Below are 26539 nucleotides of genomic sequence, written 5' to 3'. Positions count from 1 at the left end.
TATGGTGAACACAAATGTAGATACTTATATATAACATGTGTATAGAGGGTATAAACAGCAAGAGGAGAAGGTTGGGAGCCGCCATTTTGGTGAGGGCGGTGGCGTCGTCTGCACGACGCCACCGAGCAGACGACAGTGTTGTTTACTGATTACCACGATAGTCTTTGGGCACCATACCAGTTTACTTGTACAAGTATGGTGAATAAAACAGGTAGATATTTATATATAATGTGTGTGTATATAGCATAATAACACCACAAACAGTATTGTTGAAGGAGAAATATTAGTGCGTCTGGCCTTGAGGGCGGCAGCCATCAGCTGATTGTGTGAGGTCCTACGTCTTTGTGCCTTTACTCATCATACAAGCTTAGATGTACAGTTATGGTGAACAAAACATGTAAATACTTATATATATAACGTCTGTATATAAAAGCAAAAACAGTATGGTGGGTGGAGAATGGTGGCAAGTCAGGTGAGGTGAGGGAGGGAGGGAGTGGCAGCCAGTGGCGGGCTGCCACTGCCTGTCACTGCCACTGCTACTCAGCATACCAACTTAGTGGCTCGTTATGGTGAACACGAATGTAGATACTTATATATAGCGTCTGTATATGGTGGATAAAAGCAAAAACAGTATTGTGGGAGGAGAATGTGGGTGAGTCAGGTGACTTGAGGGAGGGAGGGAGGGAGGAAGCCTCACAGTCTCTGTGGTGTAGTGGTAAGACACTCGCCTGGCGTTCCGCGAGCGCTATGTCATGGGTTTGTATCCTGGCTGGGGAGGATTTACTGGGCGCAATTCCTTAACTGTAGCCTCTGTTTAACGCAACAGTAAAATGTGTACTTGGATGAAAAAAACGATTCTTCGCGGCGAGGATCGTATTCCAGGGACCTGCCCGAAACGCTACGCGTACTAGTGGCTGTACAAAAATGTAACAACTCTTGTATATATCTCAAAAAAAAAAAAAAAAAGTAGCAACCAGTGGCGGGCTGCCACTGGCACTCAGCATGCCAACTTAGTGGTTCGTTATGGTGAACACGAATGTAGATACTTATATATAACGTCTGTATATAGTGAATAAAAGCAAAAACAGTATTGTGGGAGGAGAATGTGGGTGAGTCAGATGACTTGAGGGAGGGCGTGAGTGGCTGGCTGGTACACGGCAGTCACTCCTCGTTACTTTTTTATTCATAATAGCTACTTAGTGGTTCGTTATGGTGAACAAAACATGCAGATACTTATATATAACCTGTGTTTATAGTGTAATAACCGACAAAGTATTTGTTTACTGATTGATGAACATAATTGAATCAACAATATTCACACCATATTTTTGAGTACAGCGATGATTCACTCATTTTATTATATAAATATATCAAACTACACACTATTGAATAATATTACAGCAAAAAAACTATGAAAAATCAATCAGAGACATTGAAATAATTAGGTAATTATCTCTTTGTGGTAACTCCAGCCTGACAGCTGGCGATCAACAGACCGCCTGGGACGCACGCTGAGTCAGCGCCTATTTTTTGTCAGACTTCCCTGCCCTATAGCGGGCAATATATGCCACTTACAATTTTTGTATTATTTTTCCCGTGATCAGTGAACATAAATTAAGAGGTTAGGAAGCAAAAATAATTTTTTTTTTTTTTCAAAATTACATGCGCCTGTGGGGAAGAAAGGATATTATACCCCTAGCATGTTAAGGGTTAATCCGCTTGACCATCACGACCAGACATAAGGAAGTGATAGCCGAAGCTATTTGAACCACTTCCCCGCCGGCACTCGGATGGTAATCTTGGGCATAGCATTTTATCAAATCACCTCATTCTTTGGGGCACACGTGAGGAACACAAAGCGAACAAGCCTGAATGGTCCCCAGGACTATATGCAACTGAAAACTCACACCCCAGAAGTGACTCGAACCTATAAGTTCGAGTGTGATATATATATATATATATATATATATATATATATATATATATATATATATATATATATATATATATATATGTATATATAATAATATTAATAATATATATATATAATATATATATATATATATATATATATATATATATATATATATATATTGCTAAAATATTCCACCAAACATGAAAATAAATTTTAAAAGTATATGAATATATAAAGGATACAGTTACCACAGATAAAAAGAATGATGAAGTAGACACAGGCAATGATGCCAGGAGTTGCTACTCCACCATAGGCACGAATTCCATCATACATCACAACATTCCAGTCCTCACCCGTCAAGATCTGTTCAGAAAAATAATGATCAGTTGCTTATCCCATATATCAGTGCTAAATAATATTGGTGAGATATATGTCACAGTGAATTATTATTTCAGGTGATGTTGTAAGCACAAATTACAATGGAAGACATCTACTTAGGATGGTGGTCATGAATCATGGTGATCCCTATTAAGGACAATGGTTGTGTGTTGTAGTGATCACTACTGGGAATAGTGGATTTGTATCATGGTGATCACTACCGAGAATAGTGGTTGTGTATCGTGATCCCTGCTAAAGAGAGTGATCATGCATTGTGGTGATCCCTTACTGATGATAGTGGTCATGAATTTTGGTGATCACTACCAAGGATAATGTTCATGAATCATAGTGATCACTACTGAGGATAGTGATCATGAATCATGGATCACTGCAGTGGTCAAGAATTATGATGAGTACTGCTGAGGAAAGTGGTCGTGAATCTAAGAAACCTTTTTTGGAAAGTTGTCAATAAGCAAAAAATCCAAATTCTAATCTACTGCTCATTTCCCCCACTGAATTCCATTATGCATACAGCACCTCATTCAAATGAAAACTACTGTGCTGCAATGAAGATCAAACCCCAGCTGGTCTATCCAAAATTCATTTACATCTGCCATTTGCTCAATGAACAAACTGGGGTCACTCTTGTTCTATGTTAATAAGTATTACAGTTCACAGAGGTTTTTGTCACTTCACTATTTATTGCAAAATATTTACAGGTAGTCGTTAGGGCGGGAACCCCATGCAGTAGCCTGCCAAGCAAAATACTGTTTGTGGTAGTACTGTACAGTCCGGTTTGTTCTCAACTTCCAATTGAGAATTTCAGGTTTGAATCCTGGGCAGACAGATATGGTTGGGCACGTTTTCCTATCACCTAATGCACATGTTCACTTCACAGTAAATAGGTACTCAGGAGTTAGTCAACTTGTTGTAGAGTTACATTCTTAGGAGGATCAAAAATTCAACTTTGGGGGAACCTTGATATAAGTCAACATGTATATATACACCCTGGCTGCCTGTCATCCGACACAATTAATTATTATTAATCATAATAACTATGCCTTAGGTAGATGCATTACGCCTCCAAGACCCCCCTTGCCAACCAGAAGCTGGCTCACTCTATAATGAAAGGAGAGCTTGGAGATCAGATATATACTGTATACCAAAAACCAAGAAAACCCTCAATCAAAAAACGTAAGTGCAACAAAACAACCAGTTGTTTAAAAGAAAATTTGGGTCTCAAAGGTAATCAGCAAAAGTTTGTTGACATGATGTACACACACCAGTCATGTTGTGCCTTGCTACTACCAGGTGGCAGCTGAAGTCACCTGAGGCTCTAGCCAGCTAGCTCCCACATTTATTCACCTGATCAAGCTTACGGTGCCCATCTCTTCTAACAAGGTCTGCTTACCACCAATTCTGGGCAAGCACTAAGAGAACCTGCACAGCAGAGCCACCAGGCAAGCAGGTAGAATTTCAAGCACCTGGGATAGAGCCGCCAACCCTGTCCAGTTGTCCAAGAAACCTGGCTCCTGTTCATGCCAAAAACCAGACTTGGGACCACAAATTACAGTTGAAAACCTGACTTTGTGGTTGAAAGAAAGTACTCATTACTACAAAAATCTATAAAACCTTCCCTGTTGGAAAGAACAGTGATGATAAGAGGGTTGTGAATAGAAAAGGAGCGAACAGGGTTGAGAAGAGGAGAGAATGGCATCGATAATAGGAGGGGAAGAGAAGTGCATTTCAAATAGGAGACAGAATGGGGTTGCAATTTGGAGATAAATAATGAGGTTGCAAATAAGAGAAAAGAGAAAGGAGGTAAAAAATAAGAGGAGGAAGAAAATGGAGTAGCAAAGAGGAGGGAAGAGATTGGGGTAGTAAATAAGAGGGAAAATAACAGGCTAGTAAATAGGAGAGGAGAGAAGATGGTAGCAAATAGGGAGACTAGCACTGAACATCAAGGGAGAGAACAAAGGGGGACGGGGAGCAAGAAAATAGAAGGGGAAAGAACTGGGTAGCAAACAGGAGGGAAGAAAACAAGATAGTAAATAAGGAAGGGAAAGAACCAGGTAGTATATATAAGGGGAGAGAACAGGGTAGCAAATAAGAGAGAAGGTAACCAAGCCAACAATTAAAAAAAATCTAAAATGGAAAGCTTTTAGACACAGCCACATGGATTACGGTGCATTACTGCATCCTGCAGTAGCAGTAAAAAACTTCAGAATTGCATTCATGACTGAACCAGCAAGCAGTAAGACCAAGGAATGCCTAGACAAGGACCCAAGATTAACTCATAACTGTTGAGAGAATATCTTCAACACTGAACATTAAGTTAAGTGGAAGAGGATATGAACTTCAATAATTTTGAATCTAGTTCAGATGCAAATTCCCAATTTCATAGCAGGTATCCAAGCAAGTTCTGTCAAATCAAATTTGGGAAAACAAAAAAACACAGGAACCTGTGCAGGGAAGGAGGAGCTAGGGAAAGATTTTACAGGACCTGAACCAGGACATGGAAAACTCCAGTAGGAAAATGGAGGAGACCAGCTCAAACTAGAATAGTGGATATAAAACACATCCATTCTGAGCATCAAATCGAAGCCTATAATCTCTTCCAATCCCTATTTGCACCTTCCCCCTCCCCCACAAAGAGCCTTGGGATCTGGTTGAAGGAATAGACAAGGCATTAACTAGGAAGCCCCTGAAAACTGGTAAACCATGCCTTTTGGCACATGCAAGAATACACAGTAGAAGGGAAAGTGCAAGTAGGCTCCACAGCCTCTGTCAATACTTTGAAGCAGGCAGCTCCTGAAGCCACTTTTAGCAATGCCAACTCTTATGCCTATAGTTTTGCAACTCATGGCAACTCAGGCTCCTAAATCAATGGTAGAAGCTAAGAAGCCAACCAGCTGAAGTTGGCTGAACTGGCTGCTCAACAATTGAAGATAATGTAAAAAAGGCTGATGGAAACTTGACATAAGTGTTAAAGATAAGAACGTTAACCACTGAGCTGCGCTAACCAAGAAAACCTTGGTCGGTGGGAAACTGCGCCAACCGAGAAAATGCCTTTAGAATATTTCGTACCCATTCAAAACACATGCGTGGTAGGTTGTGTACGAAATGGACTCTTGGGGACTTCCAGTGAGAGCAGCCATCTTGGAAAAAATTCCCAGAATATCCTAAGGCTGCTGGCTGGCTTAGTTCTGAGTGAGCAACCATGGGTGGCGCACATGCCTCTGGCTCCTAAACACCTGTCTGATGTGGTGTTAAAAGATCGCTCTCTGTCGGTGAAATTCTGACCTTATTGTTTGAAGAACGTAAGGGTCATAATATTGATGAAGCTAGGCACAATAAGGACCTAACACAAAGGTCGGATGCAAGTGATACATCATCGATGAGGATGATTTAGTGAGCGTATCTAGTTGTAGCTTTGAGTGCCATTTTTGCCCACCCATGCATCTCCAATTTTATAGCTGATACATAGATGAATCATTTTCTGGGTTCAGTGATGATACATCTGATACAAGTAGCATAGATGAACAGTGTTAGTGGCTTTCATGGTGGTGTTTTCCATAAATATTTTCATGAATAGCTGAATCTCTTCCCAACTGACAGACACTCTTGAGGCTAGCTGAATCTCATGCAGAATGGCTAAATCTCTTCCTGATTGACTGAATATCTTCCAGAATGACTGAATCTCATCCAATGAGGGACCTTACAAAGTGATCTTTTTCAAGATTACCTTACAAATTGATCTTTTTCTATAATCTTTTCGGGATTACCTTACATTTCACAAGCTTGGCTACATACCACCTACTGGTATTAAAGCCAAGGGTGTACATGAGTGCGTTATTTGCAAGCACACAGAACGAAGAAACAGGAAGCGAAAATCTATCTGTACCTGGTGCAACGAGAGCAAAGTCGCATTGTGAACCATGGACTGCTTCGTTGATTATCACTCACTTCCGAAGTACTGAGTGTGTAATACAGTGTGTTACCATATAAATAGTATGTGACACTGTACATATTGTAATTTTAGTGATATTTTAACAAGTAATATTGCGACAATAAACATTTATTGTGGACACATTACTGACACGTGTATCACAGTTCCATGGACCATTATGAATGCTCTACTGTATACATATTGTAAAGGACACAAATATGCATCATATACAATAAAAAAAACGCATTGGAAATACATAGAACAAATAATTGAAAATATATTTATGGCAACTTTCAGTGCTTGAATGGCACTCATAAATGCCTCTGTAAGCTTCATGCACTGGCAACCAGTCCGTGACGACCCCTTCTCCATGTCCCCACAGCCAAAGTGTAATTTTTTTTTTCATGTACGTGTGCAGGGAAGGGAATTATTATTTTACAAAGATAAAAAATAATTGTGAACACTTGATTTTATGCACACAGGGGAATGTCACAATAAACTTGACACATCACAGTGGTTAATTACCAAGTTGTAAGTAAATGAACTGAACATATTTTAATTCATTTGAATTTTTATTGTTATTGCCTTGTTTTTCAAGTACAATGATGCACTGGGCTGTAAATAATGTTATTTGCATCGCAGAGTATGTAGAACATAGGCATACACAGATATGTTTGTGTCACTAATATGTGCACAATATTATATTCTTTGAACAATAAAACATACAGTTTTGCTGTTATTATGTTACAGTATATACACACGTATATATATGTAAACATTACATATGTACATATATGTACATATACATATATATATGTATATATACACACTATATACATTTTTATACAGTGGTACCTCGGGTTACAAACATCCCTGTTTACAAACTTTTCGGGTTATGATCCTGATTTGTTCGGAAAATTTGAATTGGGATACAAACATTGCATCGGGATACGAGTTTGTTGATATGCATACAGCCGACCTAGCGCATGGTGCTAGGTGCCTCGCGACCAGTGATTATCTCGCCTGAATTCTTCTCAAGAATTTACAGTTTTTTGCTGAATTTTTGGCCAATTGAGAATAAAAGTTGTTATTATGTATCTCGCCATGGGTCCCAAGAAAGCCAGTGGTAAGGTTCAAGGCAAGAAATCACATGTGAGAACGATCATAGAGGAAAATAAGAGATCATTCGTAAGCATGAGTATGGTACTTGTATTGTTGAATTAGCTACGCAGTACAACAATCTTCAAGGGAGGAAGAGGAGGCAGTAGAGAATGTCTCTTCCGCATTAATTAAGAAAATGTGTACAGTATGGGAAAGACTGCAATGTTTTGCTGAAAAGAATCACCCAGATAAAGCTGTAGTAGGCCGTTGCATTGATCTTTTTAATGACAATGTGATGCCTCACTACAGACAAGTGTTGCAAAAAAAGGGGAAAAACAATCTTTAATGGAATGTTTCCTTGTGAGAAAAAGTGAGAAAATCAAGCAGTGAGCCACAACCAGGACCTAGTGTATGCAGGCAAAACGTGCCAGAGAATGCACTCCAGAGAAATCTTTACTGCCTGATGTTATAATGAAAGGGGACTCCCCTTCCAAACAGTAACACCTCTCCTCCTCCCCTCCTCCTCACTATCTTCCATACGCCAACAGAAGTCATCAGCAAGGGTAAGTAAGAACTTGAACATACTTTTGTAGTGAAGATTTGGATGAATTAGATATAAAATTTACTTTGAAGTGAAGATTTTGGAGAGTCGGGAATGCATTAATTCCTTTCCCATTATTTCTTACGGGGAAATCCGCTTCGGTTTGCAAATTTTCGGTTACGAACCATCTCCAGGAATGGAATAAATTCTTAAACCAAGGTACCCCTGTATATCCAACCTGTCCTCTTAAAAAGAACGACGCTTTTGACCGTTTGCCCATATGGTTGAATATGGACGTAATTTGAAAATGAAAAAAAAGGAATATAAATTTGGAAATTTTTTTTTTCCACAACAGTAAGTTTTAGGGTCCTCTGATAGATTAGGTGGGCAGGAAATTCTCATAAAGTTTCAAAACTGTATGAAAAACGTTAATGGAAAGTTGCCTCTTCTAAGCTTGCTGAGTAGGCGGACGACTCAAACAGAAAATGGAACAGTACGTCACTTTTGTGAGTCGATTTCATTTCAAATTACGTCCAAATTTGGCCATAGTGCACATACGAGCGAAAAGTGACATTATTTTTAAGAGGACGGGTTGGTATATCATAATAAACCATTAAGCTATTTTGGCTGGTGTGGTAATGAAATCCAAACACAGCATAATGCCACATGCTACCAACAGACGATGCCATCTGGCTCAGCAAAATGCCTCCAATATACCATGCACATTGCTAACTCCCTTTGCCTCGTTTTGGGAAACAGTGTCACCAACATTTGCTTTACTGATATCTGAACCTTGTACATAATCTTTACCACTGCTGGGATCGTTTATGTCACTATCAATAAATAATTGCAAATATTTATTTATTTCATCATCATTAAGTGATGTTGTGGGCATGAGGTGCATGAAGGTGCTGTGAACCATGGACAGTTCTCACGAACATTCCCAATGTCAAGAAACTGTGGTACTAAAGTACCTTATCCTGACCTACCCGAGGACCCATGAACAGAAAACCGGACATTATGTCAATTTCCCGAGACGCCATAATTTTCTAGTACGACAGTTTTTGGCCTTAGGAAAAGTATACGTCAAAATGCGACGTGCTATTATGACGATGGATTGGATGCAGTATGCACTTCCCATGGTTGCTGAGTTAGAACTAAGGCGGGGTACCCTCACACCCAGGCGGGGTACCCACGATTTTTTCCCAAGATGGCATCTGTTTACTGGAGACCTGAGGAAGTGGATGTGAGCCCTGTAATTACCTAAGTGTAATTACCTAAGTGTAGTTACAGGATGAGAGCTACGCTCGTGGTGTCCCGTCTCCCCAGCACTCTTTGTCATATAATGCTTTGAAACCACTGATGGTTTTGGCCTCCACCACCTTCTCACTTATTTCAAAGCAAACCCTGTGTACCAGTGGGAGTGTTAAATCTTATGCTAGACCTAAAATCAACCTGGTTGACTTTGTGTAAGTTATACTTATTTACATACTGCAATTTATGTGGTTGAGCATAATCTATATAAATAAAAATGGAAATGTTCGTTTGTGCATAACCACTAATTTCCTAAAGTTCTTCACCGATTGCTTTGAAATTTTCACACAACATTCCATTTGCATCCGAGCAGATTTTTAAATACATACTGTATAGATGTCACGTCTGTGATGGTAAAAACACATGTTTTTTCTGAAAACTGTGTTTTTCATGTGAGGGAAATCTTCTAAACCTATTTACCGATTGCTTTGAAATTTTGACACAACATTGCATTCGAATAGGCGCGTCTTTTTATATATCTACTATATACATGCCTCACGTGTGACAGGAAAAAAACATGTTTTTTTTTTTTAAAAACAGCGCCATCTGTTGGATGTAAGAGCAACACATGCTGTAATCTCCGAAAGTTCTTCACTGATTGCTTTGAAATTTTGACACAACGTTGCATTCGAATAGGCACGTCTTTTTATATACTTATAGATACCACCCCTCTGATGGGTAAAAACATGTGTTTTTGAAAAACAGTGCAATCTGTTGCACATAATAGCAACATGAACGCTATACTATATATGTCACGATTTCCATTTCAATATTTCTGATTGCAATTGATAAATTTCATTTTATAGATTTTGATTTATTTTCATTTTGATTTAATTATTTTGTGTGAATTGCATTGGAATTGAGCTGTGTTGATTACCATACCAATCATTTCTTGAATATAGTTTACTTTTTATTTTTTCATATTTTAATTTTATTTTTTAACTGTTTTTCTTATATTTCAGTGATGGGGAACATCAGATCACTTGATGTTCCCAATTTTCTGATGGGAACATCAGACCATTTGGGAAGGCATCGGACGAGAGAGTGGGGAATGGCGGGGATGACAAGGGGATGGAAGTAGGAGATGGTTGGGAGGACGAGGGGACAACAGAGGGGGTAATGGTGGGGAAGGACGAGGGGATGGGGAGTTTGGGATGGTGGGGCGAGGGGATGGGGAATGGAGAATGGTGGGGAGAACAAAGGGACAGGGGGGTGGGGTATGGTGTGAAGGAAGAGGGGATGGTGGAGTGGGGAATGATGGGGAGGACGAGGGGATGGTGGAGTGGGAAATGGTTGGGAGGCCGAGGAGATGGGTGAGGGGGGAATGGTGGAGAGGACTGGGGGACAGGGATGGTTGCTGTGGCTCAGCACCACACATGCGTTGCTGAACCACAGCAATGCATGGCCGGGTACTGCTAGTAGGTAATAATAATTTTAATGTGCTTTTATAATTATTATTCTATTTGCCACATATTTCTTTACCTTAATCATTATCGCATTTTCACATGACAAATACTACGTTTTGTGGGGTGAATATTACAAAATATGAAGTTGAAAAGTATAAATAAAATTAATTTGAAGAAACTTTGAATTATTTACTATACATGGAAATATTATCCAATAAAATTGGATTAAATTAGAATCAAACATTCAACAGGGGGGGGTACACAAAGTATACATTGCAATTGCTACTTATGTTTGACTTTCAAATACAACAAACATGCAAAGGGTGTGAATTTAGGTTCAAGTAAAGGCATTCAAATTAAGATGAATATTAAAGCAAATAAATTATCAAATTAATATCTACAGTATATACATTCATGCAGATAGTGGTGTAATTGAAATATGTTACATAAGTTGATGCTGAACTGAAATGGAAAAAAAAATTATACAGAAGATAAAACCACCTACACAAAAATTTGAGCATAAAAAAGCAACAAAATTAAAAAATTATTAAAAATAAACAAACGCTTATAATATATAAATATGCATATATATATATATATATATATATATATATATATATATATATATATATATTATATATATATATATATATATATATATATATACATATATATATATATATATATATATATATATATATATATATATATATATATATATATATATATATATATATATATATATATGCGAACAAGCCTGAATGGTCCCCAGGACAATATGCAACTGAAAACTCACACCCAGAAGTGACTCGAACCCATACTCTTATATATATATATATATATATATATATATATATATATATATATATATATATATATATATATATATATATATATATATATATATATATATATATATATATATATGTCTCATTGAATATGACCGCATATTCTGTATTTACTATCTTCTGATTTAGAGCTTCTATCCCTCTTAACTATTTTTCTAGCATCAGGGCTTAGCTGAAAGAGGAGTTCTCCAAAACTCATTTTCGTTATTTCAAGGTGAAGAAAAAAAAAGTAGTTTTTCACTTTTTTCTTCACCTTGAAATAACGAAAATGAGATTTGGAGAACTCTTTCAGCTAAGCCCTGATGCTAGAAAGATAGTTAGAGGGATAGAAGCCTAAATCAGATGATAGTAAATACAGAATATGCGGTCATATTCAATGAGACATACATATTATATATATATATATATATATATATATATATATATATATATATATATATATATATATATATATATATATATATATATATATATATATACAGTGGTACCTCGCATAACGATCGCCCCAAAAGACGAACATTTTAGGTAACGAACGGCCCGATCGGCGTCAAATCGTCCCGTATGACGAACGCTGGTTTGAGTAACGTCAACATCACATGGTGGGGTCACGCTGCTTCTTGCACATTCTTAGACTCCTCCGACGATGCACATAAATTATGTTGTTCTTGTTTAAAGATGCTAATGATGCTGGGATATAAAAGGGTGACTACTGAGATGTTGCAAAGCATTGACGTTTTTGTAGGAAAAAAGAAATGAAATGTCTCATATACAACAAATGTCAAAAAGGTTCGTTCAGTGTTCGGCAGGTAAGCTGCTCCATTATAACAATCTTTCTTTGTTTCAAATGTGTTCCATTTGTTTTGTATTTGTCATTTACGTTTCAATAATGGAGCAGCCTTCCTTACATACACTGAATAAACCATTATGACATTTTCCTTTCTTCAAATGTGTTCAATATTTATTTTTCATTTGTCTAATAGCAAAAGGTTCTTCTGTAGTCGGCAGGTAGGCTGCTCCATGTTTCTTACATACAAAAAACGTAAATAATAAAAAAAATGAAGAATTTTGAAAACCAGTACAAATGTCAAAAAGGTTCGTTCGGTGGTCTACAGGTAGGCGGCTCCATGTTTCTTAAATAAAAAAAAACGAAAAATACAAGAACCGTTGAAATAATTTGAAAAATGGACAAATGCCATAAAGGTTCGTTCAGTGTTTGTCGGGTAGGCTGCTCCAAAATTGAGACGTAAGTGACAAATACAAAACAAATGGAGCACATTTGAAACAAAGAAAGATTGTCATAATGGAGCAGCCTACCCAACAAACACTGAACGAACCTTTTGCTATAATGAATATGAAAGACAAGGGCTGCTGGCTGGGTTAGTACTGAGTGAGCAACCATTTGTGGCACACGCGCCTATGGCTCTCAAACACCTGTCCCACACGGTGTTGAAAGACTGCGCTCAGTCGGTGCAATTCAGACCCTATTGTTTGAAGAACATAAGGGTCATAACATTGGTGAAGCTAGGCGCAATAAGGTCTTAACACAACGGTCGGATGCCAGTGATACAGCACCTATGAGGATGATACAGCGAGCGTATCCAGTTGTAGCTTTGAGCCATCTCAAATTTATATAGATGATACATAGATGAATCATTTTCTGCGCTCAGTGATGATGCATCTGATACAAGTAGCATAGATGAACAGTGTTAGCAGCTTTCATGGTGGTGTTGTTCATTGATATTTTCAAGAATACCTGAATCTCTTCCTGACTGATGGACACTCTTTGAGGCAAGCTGAATCTCTTCCTGTGTGGGACCTTACAAAGCAATCTTTTCAAGACTACTTTAAAAAAATGGGCTTTTCCTATAATCGTTTCAATACTACCTTATGCTTTACAAGCTTGGCTACATACCACCTACAAGTACTAAAGCCAAGGGTGCACGCGAGTGCGTTATTTGCTAGCACACAGAACGATGAAACAGGAAACGAAAATCTATCTGTAGCTGGTGCAAGGAGAGCAAAGTCGCGCTGTGTACCATGGACTACTTCGTTGACTATTACGCACCTCCAAAGTACTGAGTGTGTAATACAGTGTGTTACTGTGTAAATAGTATGTGAAACTGTACATATTGTAATTTTAGTGAATTTTTACCACGTTATATTGTGACAATAAACATTTATTGTGGACACATTACTGACACATGTATCACAGTTCCATGAAAAATTATGAACATTCTACTGTATACATATTGTAAAGGTCACAAATATGCATCATATACGATAAAAGAAACAAATAAAACCGCATTGGAAATGCATAGAAAAAATATTTGAAAATATATTTGTGGCAACACGCGGTGCTTGAATGGTCAGCGCGACCGTTACTGGGTGCTTCACACACGGGCGACCAGGCCCTGATGACGTCACAGTGCACCTTGTCCACACCCTCACAGCCAAAGTAAGTGGAATTTGGTAATTATCAATACATAGACATGTTCAGGGATGGTAATTTATCATTTTGCAAAGAAAAATGATATTTTTGGGAACATTTGATGTCATGCACACTGGGGGAATTTCACAATAAACACAGTGCATCAAACTGGTTACATGGGGGACACTCGTTTTGTATGACGTCCATCTCACATGACGAACATGGAACGGATTAAATTCGTTATGCGAGGTACCACTGTATATATATATATATATATATATATATATATATATATATATATATATATATATATATATATATATATATATATATATATATATATATATATATATATGCGAACAAGCCTGAATGGTCCCCAGGACTATATGCAACTGAAAACTCTCACCCCAGAAGTGACTCGAACCCATACTGCCAGAAGCAACGCAACTGGTATGTACAGGACGCATTAATACCTCTGAAGAGACAACTAACACAACACCTATACCCCCTATTAGACTATTTTACAGGAACTTCTTTTCCACAGCCCATAAAACGGAGGAAAGCGTCCTGAAAGATATTGTTAGTAGAAACGTTATCCCTACAGACAAAATCAGAAGATACAACTAACAATTTACTATAAAACCAAAAAAAACGGCCAGCCTACTCATGAGAAACTCTCCAGACACAAAGCAGAACGCTTTAAAAGAGACCAACGTCGTCTATGCCTTCAAATGCCCTCTTGGGGACTGTAAGCCTCAAAAAACTCAGTATATATGCAAAACAACAACATCTCTTTCCAGGCGTTTAACGATGCATAAGCAACAGGGCTCCATTAAGGAACATATAGTCTCTTCCCACAACCAAACCATCACCAGAGAAATCTTAGCAAACAACACAGAAATCATCGATAGATACAGCAATTGCAGGCGGCTTGACATCTGCGAGGCACTACACATCAAGATTTCAACACCAGCAATCAACAGCCAATTAATGCACAACTATATTCTACCCACTTCAAGACTCCGCTCCAATATAGAAGCATCAAGAAATATGGGCCAATAAAAATAGGCCTTCTGCAGTTACCTACCTTTAATACCCATTGTTTCGTGTCCTGTCTTGTGTTAAAAGTTTATTTTCACCTCATCCAAAACTGTTGTAACATGTCACCTCACCCAAATGTAGGTATAAAAACTCGAAGATGTTTAAGCTCTATTCAGTTAAAGTTGTGTGTGTGTGTGTGTAAACTAAAGTCTTTGAAAATGTAATAAGTTTTACGAAACATGCTCAAGTGTCGCGTCAGACTAGAAATAAAAATGAATTTTGGAGAATTGATTTTTTAATTACCATTAACAGTGAAAAGAAACGTAAGAAAGATCGAGAAAATTCGTGTTAGAATTATTAATCTTACTTTTTCGGTCATATTTAATAATATATGTCTACAGGAAAAACTGCTACCAAAATATACTAATATATATATATATATATATATATATATATATATATATATATATATATATATATATATATATATATATATATATATATATATATATATCACTAAGAACTCATATTTGACCCCCATGACGTATAGGATCACCCCTATTCATAAACAGTACCGTGATCACCACATCATTGATCTGAATGGTGTGATGGTCACGGTACTGTGTGCGTTTAGGGGTGATCCTGGATGTCATGGGTTTGAATCCTGGTCAAGTCAAATATGAGTGAAAGCCAAAAAAGATTTAGTTTAAGAAAAAGAAGCCTAAATGGTGGTGCCAGTACAAGCAGCACAGGTGAATTTGTGTGGGATGAATTAGATAATTTTGTACCACACAAACCACAATTTGATGATTGTGATGTTGGTGTTGCACTCACTTTCCTGTATACAGGTGAAGATATGAGTGAATATTTTATGACTTATTTTGATGAACCATTCATGCAACATCTTGTTGACAAAACCAACAGGTATGCACTGCAACATATTGCTGGTGGCTTATTACCTCCTTCACATATGATATGTTGGAAGGACATCACTGGTTGAATCGTCTGTACTTACCTAGTTGTACTTATCTAGATGTACTTGTGGAGGGTTGAGCTCTGGCTCTTTGGTCCCGCCTTTCAACCATCCATCAACTAATGTACAAATTCCAGAGCCTATTTGGCTCTATCATATCTACACTTGAAACTGTGTATGGAGTCAGCCTTCACCACATCACTTCCCATTGCATTCCATTTGTCTACTGCTCTGACACTTAAAAAATTCTTTCTAACATCTCTATGACTCATTAGAAAGAATTTTTGTGTTCTTAGCATTGGAGTGTTGAAGAAGTGTTCTTTTGTGTTCTGTGTGTTCTTTTGTGTTCATATAACCATACATGCACACACCCACACATATATTCACAATATTTCCACATTTATTCATCACTTTTATCTTTTTACATCATCAATTATTTTCAAAATACAGTACAGTTATTACTGTGCATTAGCAAACCTATTTGTGGGTTTATCCTGAATGTATCCCCATGAATAACAAGGGTTGCTGTATAGCCACCTAAATAAACTACTGTACTATAATTTATGGCAAATAAGCACAACCATCAACCCTTGTTAAGAAAATATTACCTAAATCTTTAGCAATCACAGAAAATTTATTCATCTAATGAATACTTCAAAAGATAACAAATTCAAATACTGTAAATAAAATGCAAAATTCAATTAATGCAACAGCTCTGGATAAATTATAAAACATGCAAGAATAGAAAACACACAAATCAAGATAACAAAAACAATAACCTTGTTAAAACAAAATTTAGTAACAGAAAAAGCACATCTGGACTGGAATCATGGCAGCGCTACAGCTTGGAGTGTACCTGGAACACTGTCAACATGGCCTGAACGAAGTTGTCAAAGTTATGCCGTGGTTTATCTTCAGTTGGATTAAAATTAAAGCGGCCACCGAAGACTTGCATGCCCAGAAGAGCAAAGATAATGATAAAGAGGAAGAGCAGGAGCAGCAAAGAGGCGATCGACTGGATGGAGTTGAGGAGGGAAGCAACCAGGTTGGAGAGCGACCGCCAGTATCTGGAACAAGGGATTTACATATTGGGTATCAAGTCAATAAGCTTACAAAACATTTGACATATCTTTCAGCAGTTAGTAATAAAGCTTAGAAGCTCATAGACATTATGAATTTATCAGAAGAAAGAGAGAGACCCCTCATTTAATGTTTGCTTTAAAAGGAGTATAAAGCTCAAAGGATAAAATGAATTAGCAGGTTAGTTTTGAGAATTTTAGCCACAAACAGTGGTAAGTTTATGAGGAGCAATTCTTTTCTCTTTATCAATAGGGACAGCCTTGTTTATCCCCCCCCTTCACCACATTGCCATACAAAACAACAAAGTATTACACCCACATCCAAAATATTGTTAGTAAATATTTTTCCCAACATACAAATATTACTGGATGTACAGTGTTGCTAAGGCAATGAAGGAAGGTACTATATGTTCAAAGGATTCATATTAGAAACAATTAATTCCTCCCATGCTTTAGTTCCACCAATCAGCGAAGTTCATTCAGTCATACTAAAGTAAATCATGATCAGGCATTAGCTTTGTTGTAGTTTACCAGTACAATTTGTTTTGTGTTTGTTTTCTCATATGCAGTACAGTAGTAACCAATAATAAAAACAGTAAACATCATATGATTCAAAATGACAAATGTGTCATTAAATTGTTAGTTCACAGTGAAAATCTTTAGGGAAAAATTTTGTTATTTGTACTATTAGCAAAATATTGAAGTCATCACAGCAATTGTTATTACAGTATTTGTATCAGGATCAATCCCTGCACTTGAAAAGATATATGCACTGATCAATTTTCAATAAATGTATTACATATATAATTGCACCAACTCTTACAATTAAGAAATGCAAGAATCTTGAAAAGCACGAAAGCATTCAGTAGACATAAAATAATAAATACTGTAAATAGCCTAAACATTGCCTATTACACTAAATGTTAAGTACATAGTTAGCATAGAAAACACAAATAAAAATAAATACATTATGCTGTTAACAACTAGCACGTAGATTTTTTTGTGAAAGAGCACAGGTGTTGAGATCAAAGCATAGATTTAATTAGAACGTCTTTTTCATAACTATATGGTTACATGGCAGTCCTTTCAGCCAGGATGCTATATTCTCCGATGACCATGGAGTTTAGGCAGCCAGCATGCTGAAATCTTAAGATATGTAGAGTACAATATGTTCCTAACTCCTCATCTAAACATTTTTCAGTTAGGGTAAATATAGAGTACATATAAGATAGATACAGTACATATACTGTATACTGTATAAATATACAGGACATGTAAGATAGCAGCTCACTGGTATATAATTTTTACTCTCATCATACTTTCCTATCTAGATCAGCATACAAAAATGTCATAATAAATTAATAATTATAACATATATAGATAAATTTTATATATATATATATATATATATATTTATTTATTTCGGCGGGTTCCTCCGAGGCTAAGGGTCCCCCTTCTTCCAGCCAGAGGTGATACTTCGATTTTATATATATATATATATATATATATATATATATATATATATATATATATATATATATATATATATATATATATATATATATATATATATATATATATATATATATATATATATATATATATATTTATAAAAGGTACCCCTTTTATATACAGTATATAAATATATATATATATATATATAAATATATATATATATATATATATATATATATATATATATATATATATATATATATATATATATATATATATATATATATATATATATATATTGATTACTGGTGCTGGTAATCAACAGCCAATTAATGCACAACTATATTCTACCCACTTCAAGAGTCCGTACCAATATAGAAGCATCAAGAGGAAGTTTGGGCCAATAGGTCCTTTGCAGTTACTTCCATAATTGTCTTTCATTTATCCAATTAATACCCATTGTTCTGTGTTCTGCCTTGTGTTGGTCAAAAGTTTGTTCACCTCATCCAAAACTGTTGCAACATATCACCTCACCCAAATGCGAGTATATAAGACAAGCTGTTTAGTGTTAGCATAAGTAAAACTCTGTTTAGTGTTTTCAGGTTACAGTTGTGTGTGTGTAAACTAAAGTCTTTGAAAATGTAATAAGTTATTACGAAACGCGTTCAAGCGTCGCGTCGGACTAGAAATAAAAATTAATTTTGGAGAATTGATTTTTCAATTACCATCGACAGTAAAAAGAAACATAAGAAATATTGAGAAAATTTGTATTAGAATTATTTATCTTACTTTTTCGGTCATATTTAACAACATATGTTTACAAGAAAGACTGCTACCAAAATATACTAATATATATATATATATATATATATATATATATATATATATATATATATATATATATATATATATATATATATATATATATATATATATATATATATATATATATATATGTCGTACCTTGTAGCCAGAACGCACTTCTCAGCCTACTATGCAAGGCCCGATTTGCCTAATAAGCCAAGTTTTCATGAATTAATTGTTTTTCGACTACCTAACCTACCTAACCTAACCTAACCTAACTTTTTCGGGTACCTAACCTAACCTAACCTAACCTATAAAGATAGGTTAGGTTAGGTTAGGTTAGGTTAGGTAGGGTTGGTTAGGTTCGGTCATATATCTACGTTATTTTTAACTCCAATAAAAAAGAATTGTCCTCATACATAATGAAATGGGAAGCTTTATCATTTCATAAGAAAAAAATTAGAGAAAATATATTAATTCAGGAAAACTTGGCTTATTAGGCAAATCGGGCCTGGCATAGTAGGCTGAGAAGTGCGTTCTGGCTACTAGGTACAACATATATATATATATATATATATATATATATATATATATATATATATATATATATATATATATATATATATATATATATATATATATATATATATATATTTTGTTGGCAGTCTTTCATTTAAACATATTTAATCGAAAACTATAGAAAGTTTTAGACTTATGATTCTGGCATGAATCTTCTCGATATTCCTTACGTTTTTCTTTATTGAAACAGGAAGATTAAAAATTAACTCTCCAAAGTTTATTTTTACTTATTATTTGGGTCTGACGCCTAGTGATGCGTTTCGTAAGGTCTCACCTTACATTTTCAATGACAAAATTCTTCTCTGTAGCACCTGATTATATCCTCTAATGGTGAGGTGGTAGGTGACATGGATGAATGACATATATATATATATATGGGGTATTAAAAGAATGTGGTATTAATAGGGTAATAATGAAGTAGTAAATTAAGATGGTGATATGTCGGCAGTTTATGTTCTCCAAGTTGCTTTCATTCCTGTTGCAGGGTCATTTGGTCCAGCTTCTGCATTGGCCTGGGGTCTTGAAATGGGTAGAGTGTAACTGTGTATTAGCTGGTTATTGCTTGCTGGACTAGATTTCTTGATATGCAGCACCTCACTGATGTCTAATCTTCTATTGTTATTGTATCTATCAATTATTTTTAGTGTTGCTTGTCAAACGAGCAATACCAAAATTCCTCTTATGTGGAACTAATATCAGTATATCAAATCCAGCATGGAGGGAACATCCCCTTCCCTCATCCTCGTAGCTTGTTTAACGTGTTGATAAATGAATGTTTCCAGGATGAGGTTTACGAATCTACAGATCCAAAAGTCTTCTGTTCCAGCTTCGTATGCCTCCCAGTCTATGGATTTCAAGTTGAAGTTGCCGACTACCAACAGTCATGACCTATCTTTATCTTTCTTACTATAATCTCTCTCATTATTGTTATAAGACCTCTCATTTATTTTCCAGCTCCTCCTCTGTCCATGTGTTGTATGGCAGGGGCCTATATGCATTTATGATTATTAGTTTATCATCCAGTTTGTAGATCTCCAGTGCTATTATGTCAACTTCTCGTGGATTGGCAATCATTATTTAGTTTACCTTTAGGTGTTCTTTAACCAGCACAGCAACGCTACCACCTTTCCTAATTTTTCTGTCCCGTCTCCAAACTGAGAAATATCATCTTCAAGTTTTGTCTCCATGAGTGCAACAACGTCTAGCGTCTGCAGCTGTGTTACATCACTTAACTTCAGTATCTTTGATTTCACTCCATCTATGTTGGTGTATACAATTTTCTGAAACATGTTCCCTCTCTCTCATTATTCTTTACTCCAATCTTCTCTAGCAATTTTGTTGGTTTGCCTTTTTATACCATTTTACTGGTCTGCCTACCCCTATCACCTGATAGAAAAAATTATTTATTTATTCTTCATTCTTGCTCTCATTTAGATGTTTTGCCTCTACGAGGTTTAGTTTCAGCTTCAGCTTCTCTCTGTCTTCTTTTGAAAGTTCTCATTTTATTGACCATAATTTCACTTCCTCATCACTTTTTAATTTCCTAACATTCCTTAGTACTTCTTCCAGCTGTTTAGCACCATTTAGGATGATCCTTAATAGTCGATACATTTCCCTTTTTCATGCTTGCCATTTCTCCTGTAGTTGCAGACATTCTCTTTGGTTGTAAGATCTTCCACTAGCCAAACAATTTTATCTACTACTTTCGCTTCTTCTATGGCTCTTTCTAACCTAGATGTTATTTCCTTTTCTTTGCAACCAAAAATTATTAGGGACTTATTACTTCAATCGACTGTGTTTTGCACCAATTTTGGGTTTGATGCCAGATCTTATGTGACTTCTAGCCTAATGTTTGTTTTATCCTGGTTGCTGCAGTGTTCGGCTTCCTGTGCAGGCGATGAGTCACAATAACGTGGCTGAAGTATGTTGACCAGACCACACACTAGAAGTTGAAGGGACGACGACGTTTCGGTCCGTCCTGGACCATTCTCAAGTCCATTCGGCTTCCTTTACTGCTTCTTCTATTTTTTCCTTCTCCTTGGTCACTTGTGCATAGGTGAGTTGTATATCCTTCTTGCACTGCTCTATTCACTGTGTAACTTCCTCCATCTGTACTGACAAAAGCTATTTTTCCCTGTTGGATTTCCTTACCTAACCTATTGTACTCATTTATGTTTAGATTTGCTTTAACTTCTTCCAAAGCTATTTTCATTACTTTATTTTCCTCTTCTATGGCTTTGCATTTAGCTTTCCAGTGATTCTTGTCATTACCCAAGTCTTTCACTATCCCTTCAAAATCTAATACCTTGATACTCAAGTGGTCATTAATTTCTCTCAATTTATTGATTATTTGTACATGATAGTTCACAATAATGTTCAATTTTGCCAACTTGTGGTGTAGACTGTTTATATTAATGCTTTCCTCCTTGAAACCACCAAAATCTAGCTCTGTTTTATTTTTCTTCTTGCCGGCGACCATCTTGAATTTCATCATATGCACTGTTTACACTAAGGCAACTATTTCTCATCCAATTATTTCACGTGGTGGCAAGTCTCCCTCTAACAGACACCTCTGTGTAGGGACTCCTGGTTCAACCTTGATGCCGAGCGGACATCTAAACGCCTCCTCTGCCTTGGAGCTGCCGGATCACGTTCTGTTTTGCAATTTGGATTTGATAATGCCGTTTGGCATTCCTCTTTAATGGTCCGGTTTGTACGACACACAGTGCACATATGGCCTTGGGGTCACGGGATTGGTGATAGATTTCTTTTTACGTGTTCTGGCTGGTTCTTCCAGCAGGGTGACAGTGTCTGGCGCCGGCTTGCCCGAGAGGTGCCAGGGGTTGGCAGATCTTGGTGGGCTCCTGGTGTGCCTTCAGCCATGGAGGGCGGCCAGCTTCTGATGATGTTTGCGTTTTAGCTGGGGGCCGAGTTTTGGGTTTTGCTCCCCCTGTGTTCTCTGTGTGGGGTGGGGCCGGTGCTTGTCCTGGGGCTCCTCAATCATCTGCCTGTCTGTGTTTCTTTGCCACGAAGCATATTAGTTTCCAGTAATTGGCGTCACTTGTTTCACGATTAGGCTTGGCGTTTCTCCTTTCCGGGCTTCGCGATTAACCCTTAACGGGTACACTGGGGCGCATGCGATCCCATGATTGTCGTTGCCCCTAAATCAACAGCAACAACAAAAATTATTTCACTTCCCCCTGGCACATTCGTGTTATCTCACTTATTTTTTAAATACACTACCCTTTATGTTTCTTGGGACACCACTCATGGTCATCAACCTGTTCTACAATACTTAGGAATTTGAAATATCCTGGAGCTCCTTTGATGCATGTGTTGACACTGGCTATGACAAAGTCTGTCTTCATTTACCCACAATCCACAATAAGGTTGTGGGTTGCATTGTGTGAAAAGACAATCATTAACATTGGGGAACCTTGATCAACTAGCCAGGTGGGTAGTTCAGATAGCTATTGAAAGGACTCTTCCAAGAAAATTTATTTACCAATTATTGACATTCTTTTAAGATAAATGTTGAAACAGTTTAGTTACGTTATTTATTTAATCCAGTCTTAATCCAAATTTAATCCTGGATTAAAAACTTAATCCAGTCAACCATTTTAACCATGACATTATTTTTATGTATCCCATTTATAAATGTAAAGCACATGTCCATTTATTTTTTACATACATTTGCAAATTAGGTAACTAAATAATATCAAAAGTGCATCAAATACGGCTTACTTTAAATGCAAAAGATTTGAAGGATCTCACTTTAAGATATTAACTACACTACATTATTCAGGGTTTCATGGCTTATTTAGGTACAGGTAATGCAAAAAATCTATGTTATTTGAATCAATGAATTTTGTGCTTAGAATTTTGCCTGAAAGTAAGTCCATCATTGCTGCCACTAGAAGCATATGCAAAGCCATTCATGGAGTTGGCTTTGGTGCAGATTAAACTATTCCTTCTGGCTTACAGTTTATTGTTCTTGCTTTGTTTATCATCATTTTATTACCTAATTTTCCCCTTCCACCCATGAAAGTGGGAAATGAGGCAATGATAATGCATGTGCCTAATGTCTATGTATTCATTAGTCTTAAAAAATTATTAATTCTTATGAATATTTATATGATAAAATTGTACAAAAGTAATATGGTCGACAATAATTAATTTATTCTTATGATATTTTCAACACAATGCAATTACAATAAAATTCAATAGCCAGAATTAAAGTTCATCTTTGACCTTCCATTAATAAAAGGCAAAATTTCTGTCATTATGTACCTGGAACACTGTCAACAAGGCTGCCCAAAATGAGTTAAAATTACTCCTCTGTTCCGAAGTAAACTTTCCACCAAATATCTGCATCCCAAGGAGGGTAAAAATAAAGATGAAGAGGAACAGTATAACTAGGAGTGACATGATGGATCGACACTGGGATACAAGGGAGTGGACCAAGTTGCTCATGGAGTGCCAGTACCTGAAACAGCCAGAGGGACCATGGGGGGTTAGGGCACATGATGGTTAACACACAGCTCAACAAAACGCCCACATGAGCTCAGATTGTTCACTGGGAGAAACCTAGGATACTTTCAGAAATAACTAATTTAATAAATATGCTCCTAAAGTTCAATAACAACATACAGCACTGCATACAATTTCAAAGATAAAATTCACTATTACTGGGAAGATATAATTTCCTAATGTAAGTTCTGAATTACCACCATGTCATTAGAGACTATGAATGCCTTTTAACAAATTGTAGACAGTACAATTCATTAATATGTCTCAAACTTTTGGCCCAATTAATTTGGTAATTCTAAACATATAAACAAGCAAATATGAACTTGAAAGTATAGTTATGAATAGGTAAAAATAATTGCCTACCTAAAAATATAGCATTGAAGTGTAATGAATGCCTCTTTCTAGATGGCATCTAAGTAGTATTCCATGCATAATGGCACTAGAATCCACAGACCATACTGGACATGCCAGGCATCTGTGATGATAATCTTTGTCTACCAAAAGCAGGTATCATTTCTCATTCACTTGCATTCATAATGAGTCAGGTAGTGAGTGGAATTCAGACATCAACTCACTATTGAGGTAAAATGCCTTTGAAAAAGGAAGTGTCACAAAATGCCCATAAATTATGTTTAGAATATTTGGCAAAACCAAAAACTGCAAAGCAAATCTCTAAAAATAAATAGACTGCCAGTAGTTGATTGATTCACTGCCAATAACCAATAACCAGCTGGCCAGTTCACTTTTGAGTGGGTAGGAAGGTGCTCAAATGGCACCTTGTCACCATGACGTACCATGTACAATGCCAACCAACAAACCCGGCCAAGCACCAAAAATGGCCATGCAGCAGTGCAGCATGGCACACAGGCAGACTCAATCATGACTGGGCAACCAATGCCCCAAAACTCCTACCTCATCCAAGAGACATCACAAGATCAGCCCAATGCCAGAACTTGAACACTAACCACAGCTGAATGTATCTGGCGAAGTATACAAATACACACACCCACCCATGCCAAAAGCCACATGTGGGGCATGTCAGCAGCAAACAGGGCACTGTTGCAGCCATGAAGCAATGGCTAGCCCCCCCTATCCTTCCACAGAAGGCCCTGAAATCCAAAGCAGACTTCTCCAAGTCATGTGTTTGTGGATGACAGAAAAGCTACCATCTGCTTAACCCTCCCACCCACCACCCCATTCCAAAATGGGTGTCTGCCAACCAGGATGAAACTGGGACTTTACACCAAAGCCAAGAAACGGAAAAAGACCCATATGCAAATGAGGACTGTTCCAATTCAGATGCAAGATCTCAGCTTGGAAATAGATACCAAAGCAAAACCCACCAAGCCATACTTGAAGCACACAAAGGGAGAAGAGGCAAAATGAACATGAGCAGGTGAAACAAAAAAAAAACCATAAATAAGGACAGAAAATCAGCGTTGACTGTAATGAAAAGCCAGTTTCTGGTTGAGACCTGGAGGCTCCCTGGAGCTATACCGGGGAGCCTTCGGGTCTGATAAGCTCATTTTAAGCTTTAAAATGACGGGCCTGATAAGAAGGAAACCATGAGAAGGATGAATATGACAGACTGTAAAGTAAACTAAAACAAAACCTGAGAGAGAGAGCATCAAAAAAAAAATGCCATACAAGGAGAGGGTTAAGAAATCAACCCCTTGTAGCAAAAAGGTCCTCGTCAGAAGGGACGAAAGACCTTGGAGGGTCCAAGAAGAACCTGAGGACCCCCATTGGACTTCCTCCCACCAAAATCCAAAAGCTAAACATGAAGGCATCTGGGCAGAGCTGAAGTCTACACCCACCACACAGGACAGAAAAACCGGAGCACTGAGGAGAGATTTCAGAAGAAGGGGGTCAGCTAGAAAAGAGGAAAACAATAAAACCTTGGCAGGTCTAGGTGGCTCAACTGTCTCCATGCTCAATGTGGAAGAAGTCATCCCTGGAGAAGGCAGAGCCACATTACAAGCTAATCCCTACCCAGACAATGAAATTCTCAGATGTTTCGGAGCCAGAAGCAGGGGAAGGAACAGGTGCAGGGTGAACCACACCCAAAAGGGAAGGAAGAGGAGGCAGGGATGGAACCAAGGTGGAGTTCACCAATACCTCCAATTCTGGGTCCATAAAAACAAGACAGGCCAACTCCAGGGCATCCAAGCAGGCCCAAAGCTGGGAACACTGAATAT

At 37.1% G+C, this 26539-nt stretch overlaps 1 protein-coding gene across 1 annotated transcript in view; it reads right to left on the bottom strand.

Annotated features, from left to right (window-relative positions):
• The window catches only part of LOC123758842 (Ca[2+]-channel protein alpha[[1]] subunit D), a 797128-nt gene that overhangs the window by 603989 nt on the left and 166600 nt on the right, over nucleotides 1–26539 (bottom strand). The window contains exons 16-17 of the mRNA XM_069338501.1: nucleotides 16751–16961; nucleotides 2158–2278 (exon numbers count right to left, since the gene is read on the bottom strand). Coding sequence (XP_069194602.1) covers nucleotides 2158–2278; nucleotides 16751–16961 — 332 coding nt within the window. The remainder of the gene's footprint in view (nucleotides 1–2157; nucleotides 2279–16750; nucleotides 16962–26539) is intronic.

Source organism: Procambarus clarkii, chromosome 1 (genome assembly GCF_040958095.1).
Source record: "Procambarus clarkii isolate CNS0578487 chromosome 1, FALCON_Pclarkii_2.0, whole genome shotgun sequence".
NCBI classification, from domain to species: Eukaryota; Metazoa; Arthropoda; class Malacostraca; order Decapoda; family Cambaridae; genus Procambarus; species Procambarus clarkii.
The sequence above is the reverse complement of the archived record's forward strand: the minus strand, read 5'-3'. Positions and strand labels throughout refer to the sequence as shown.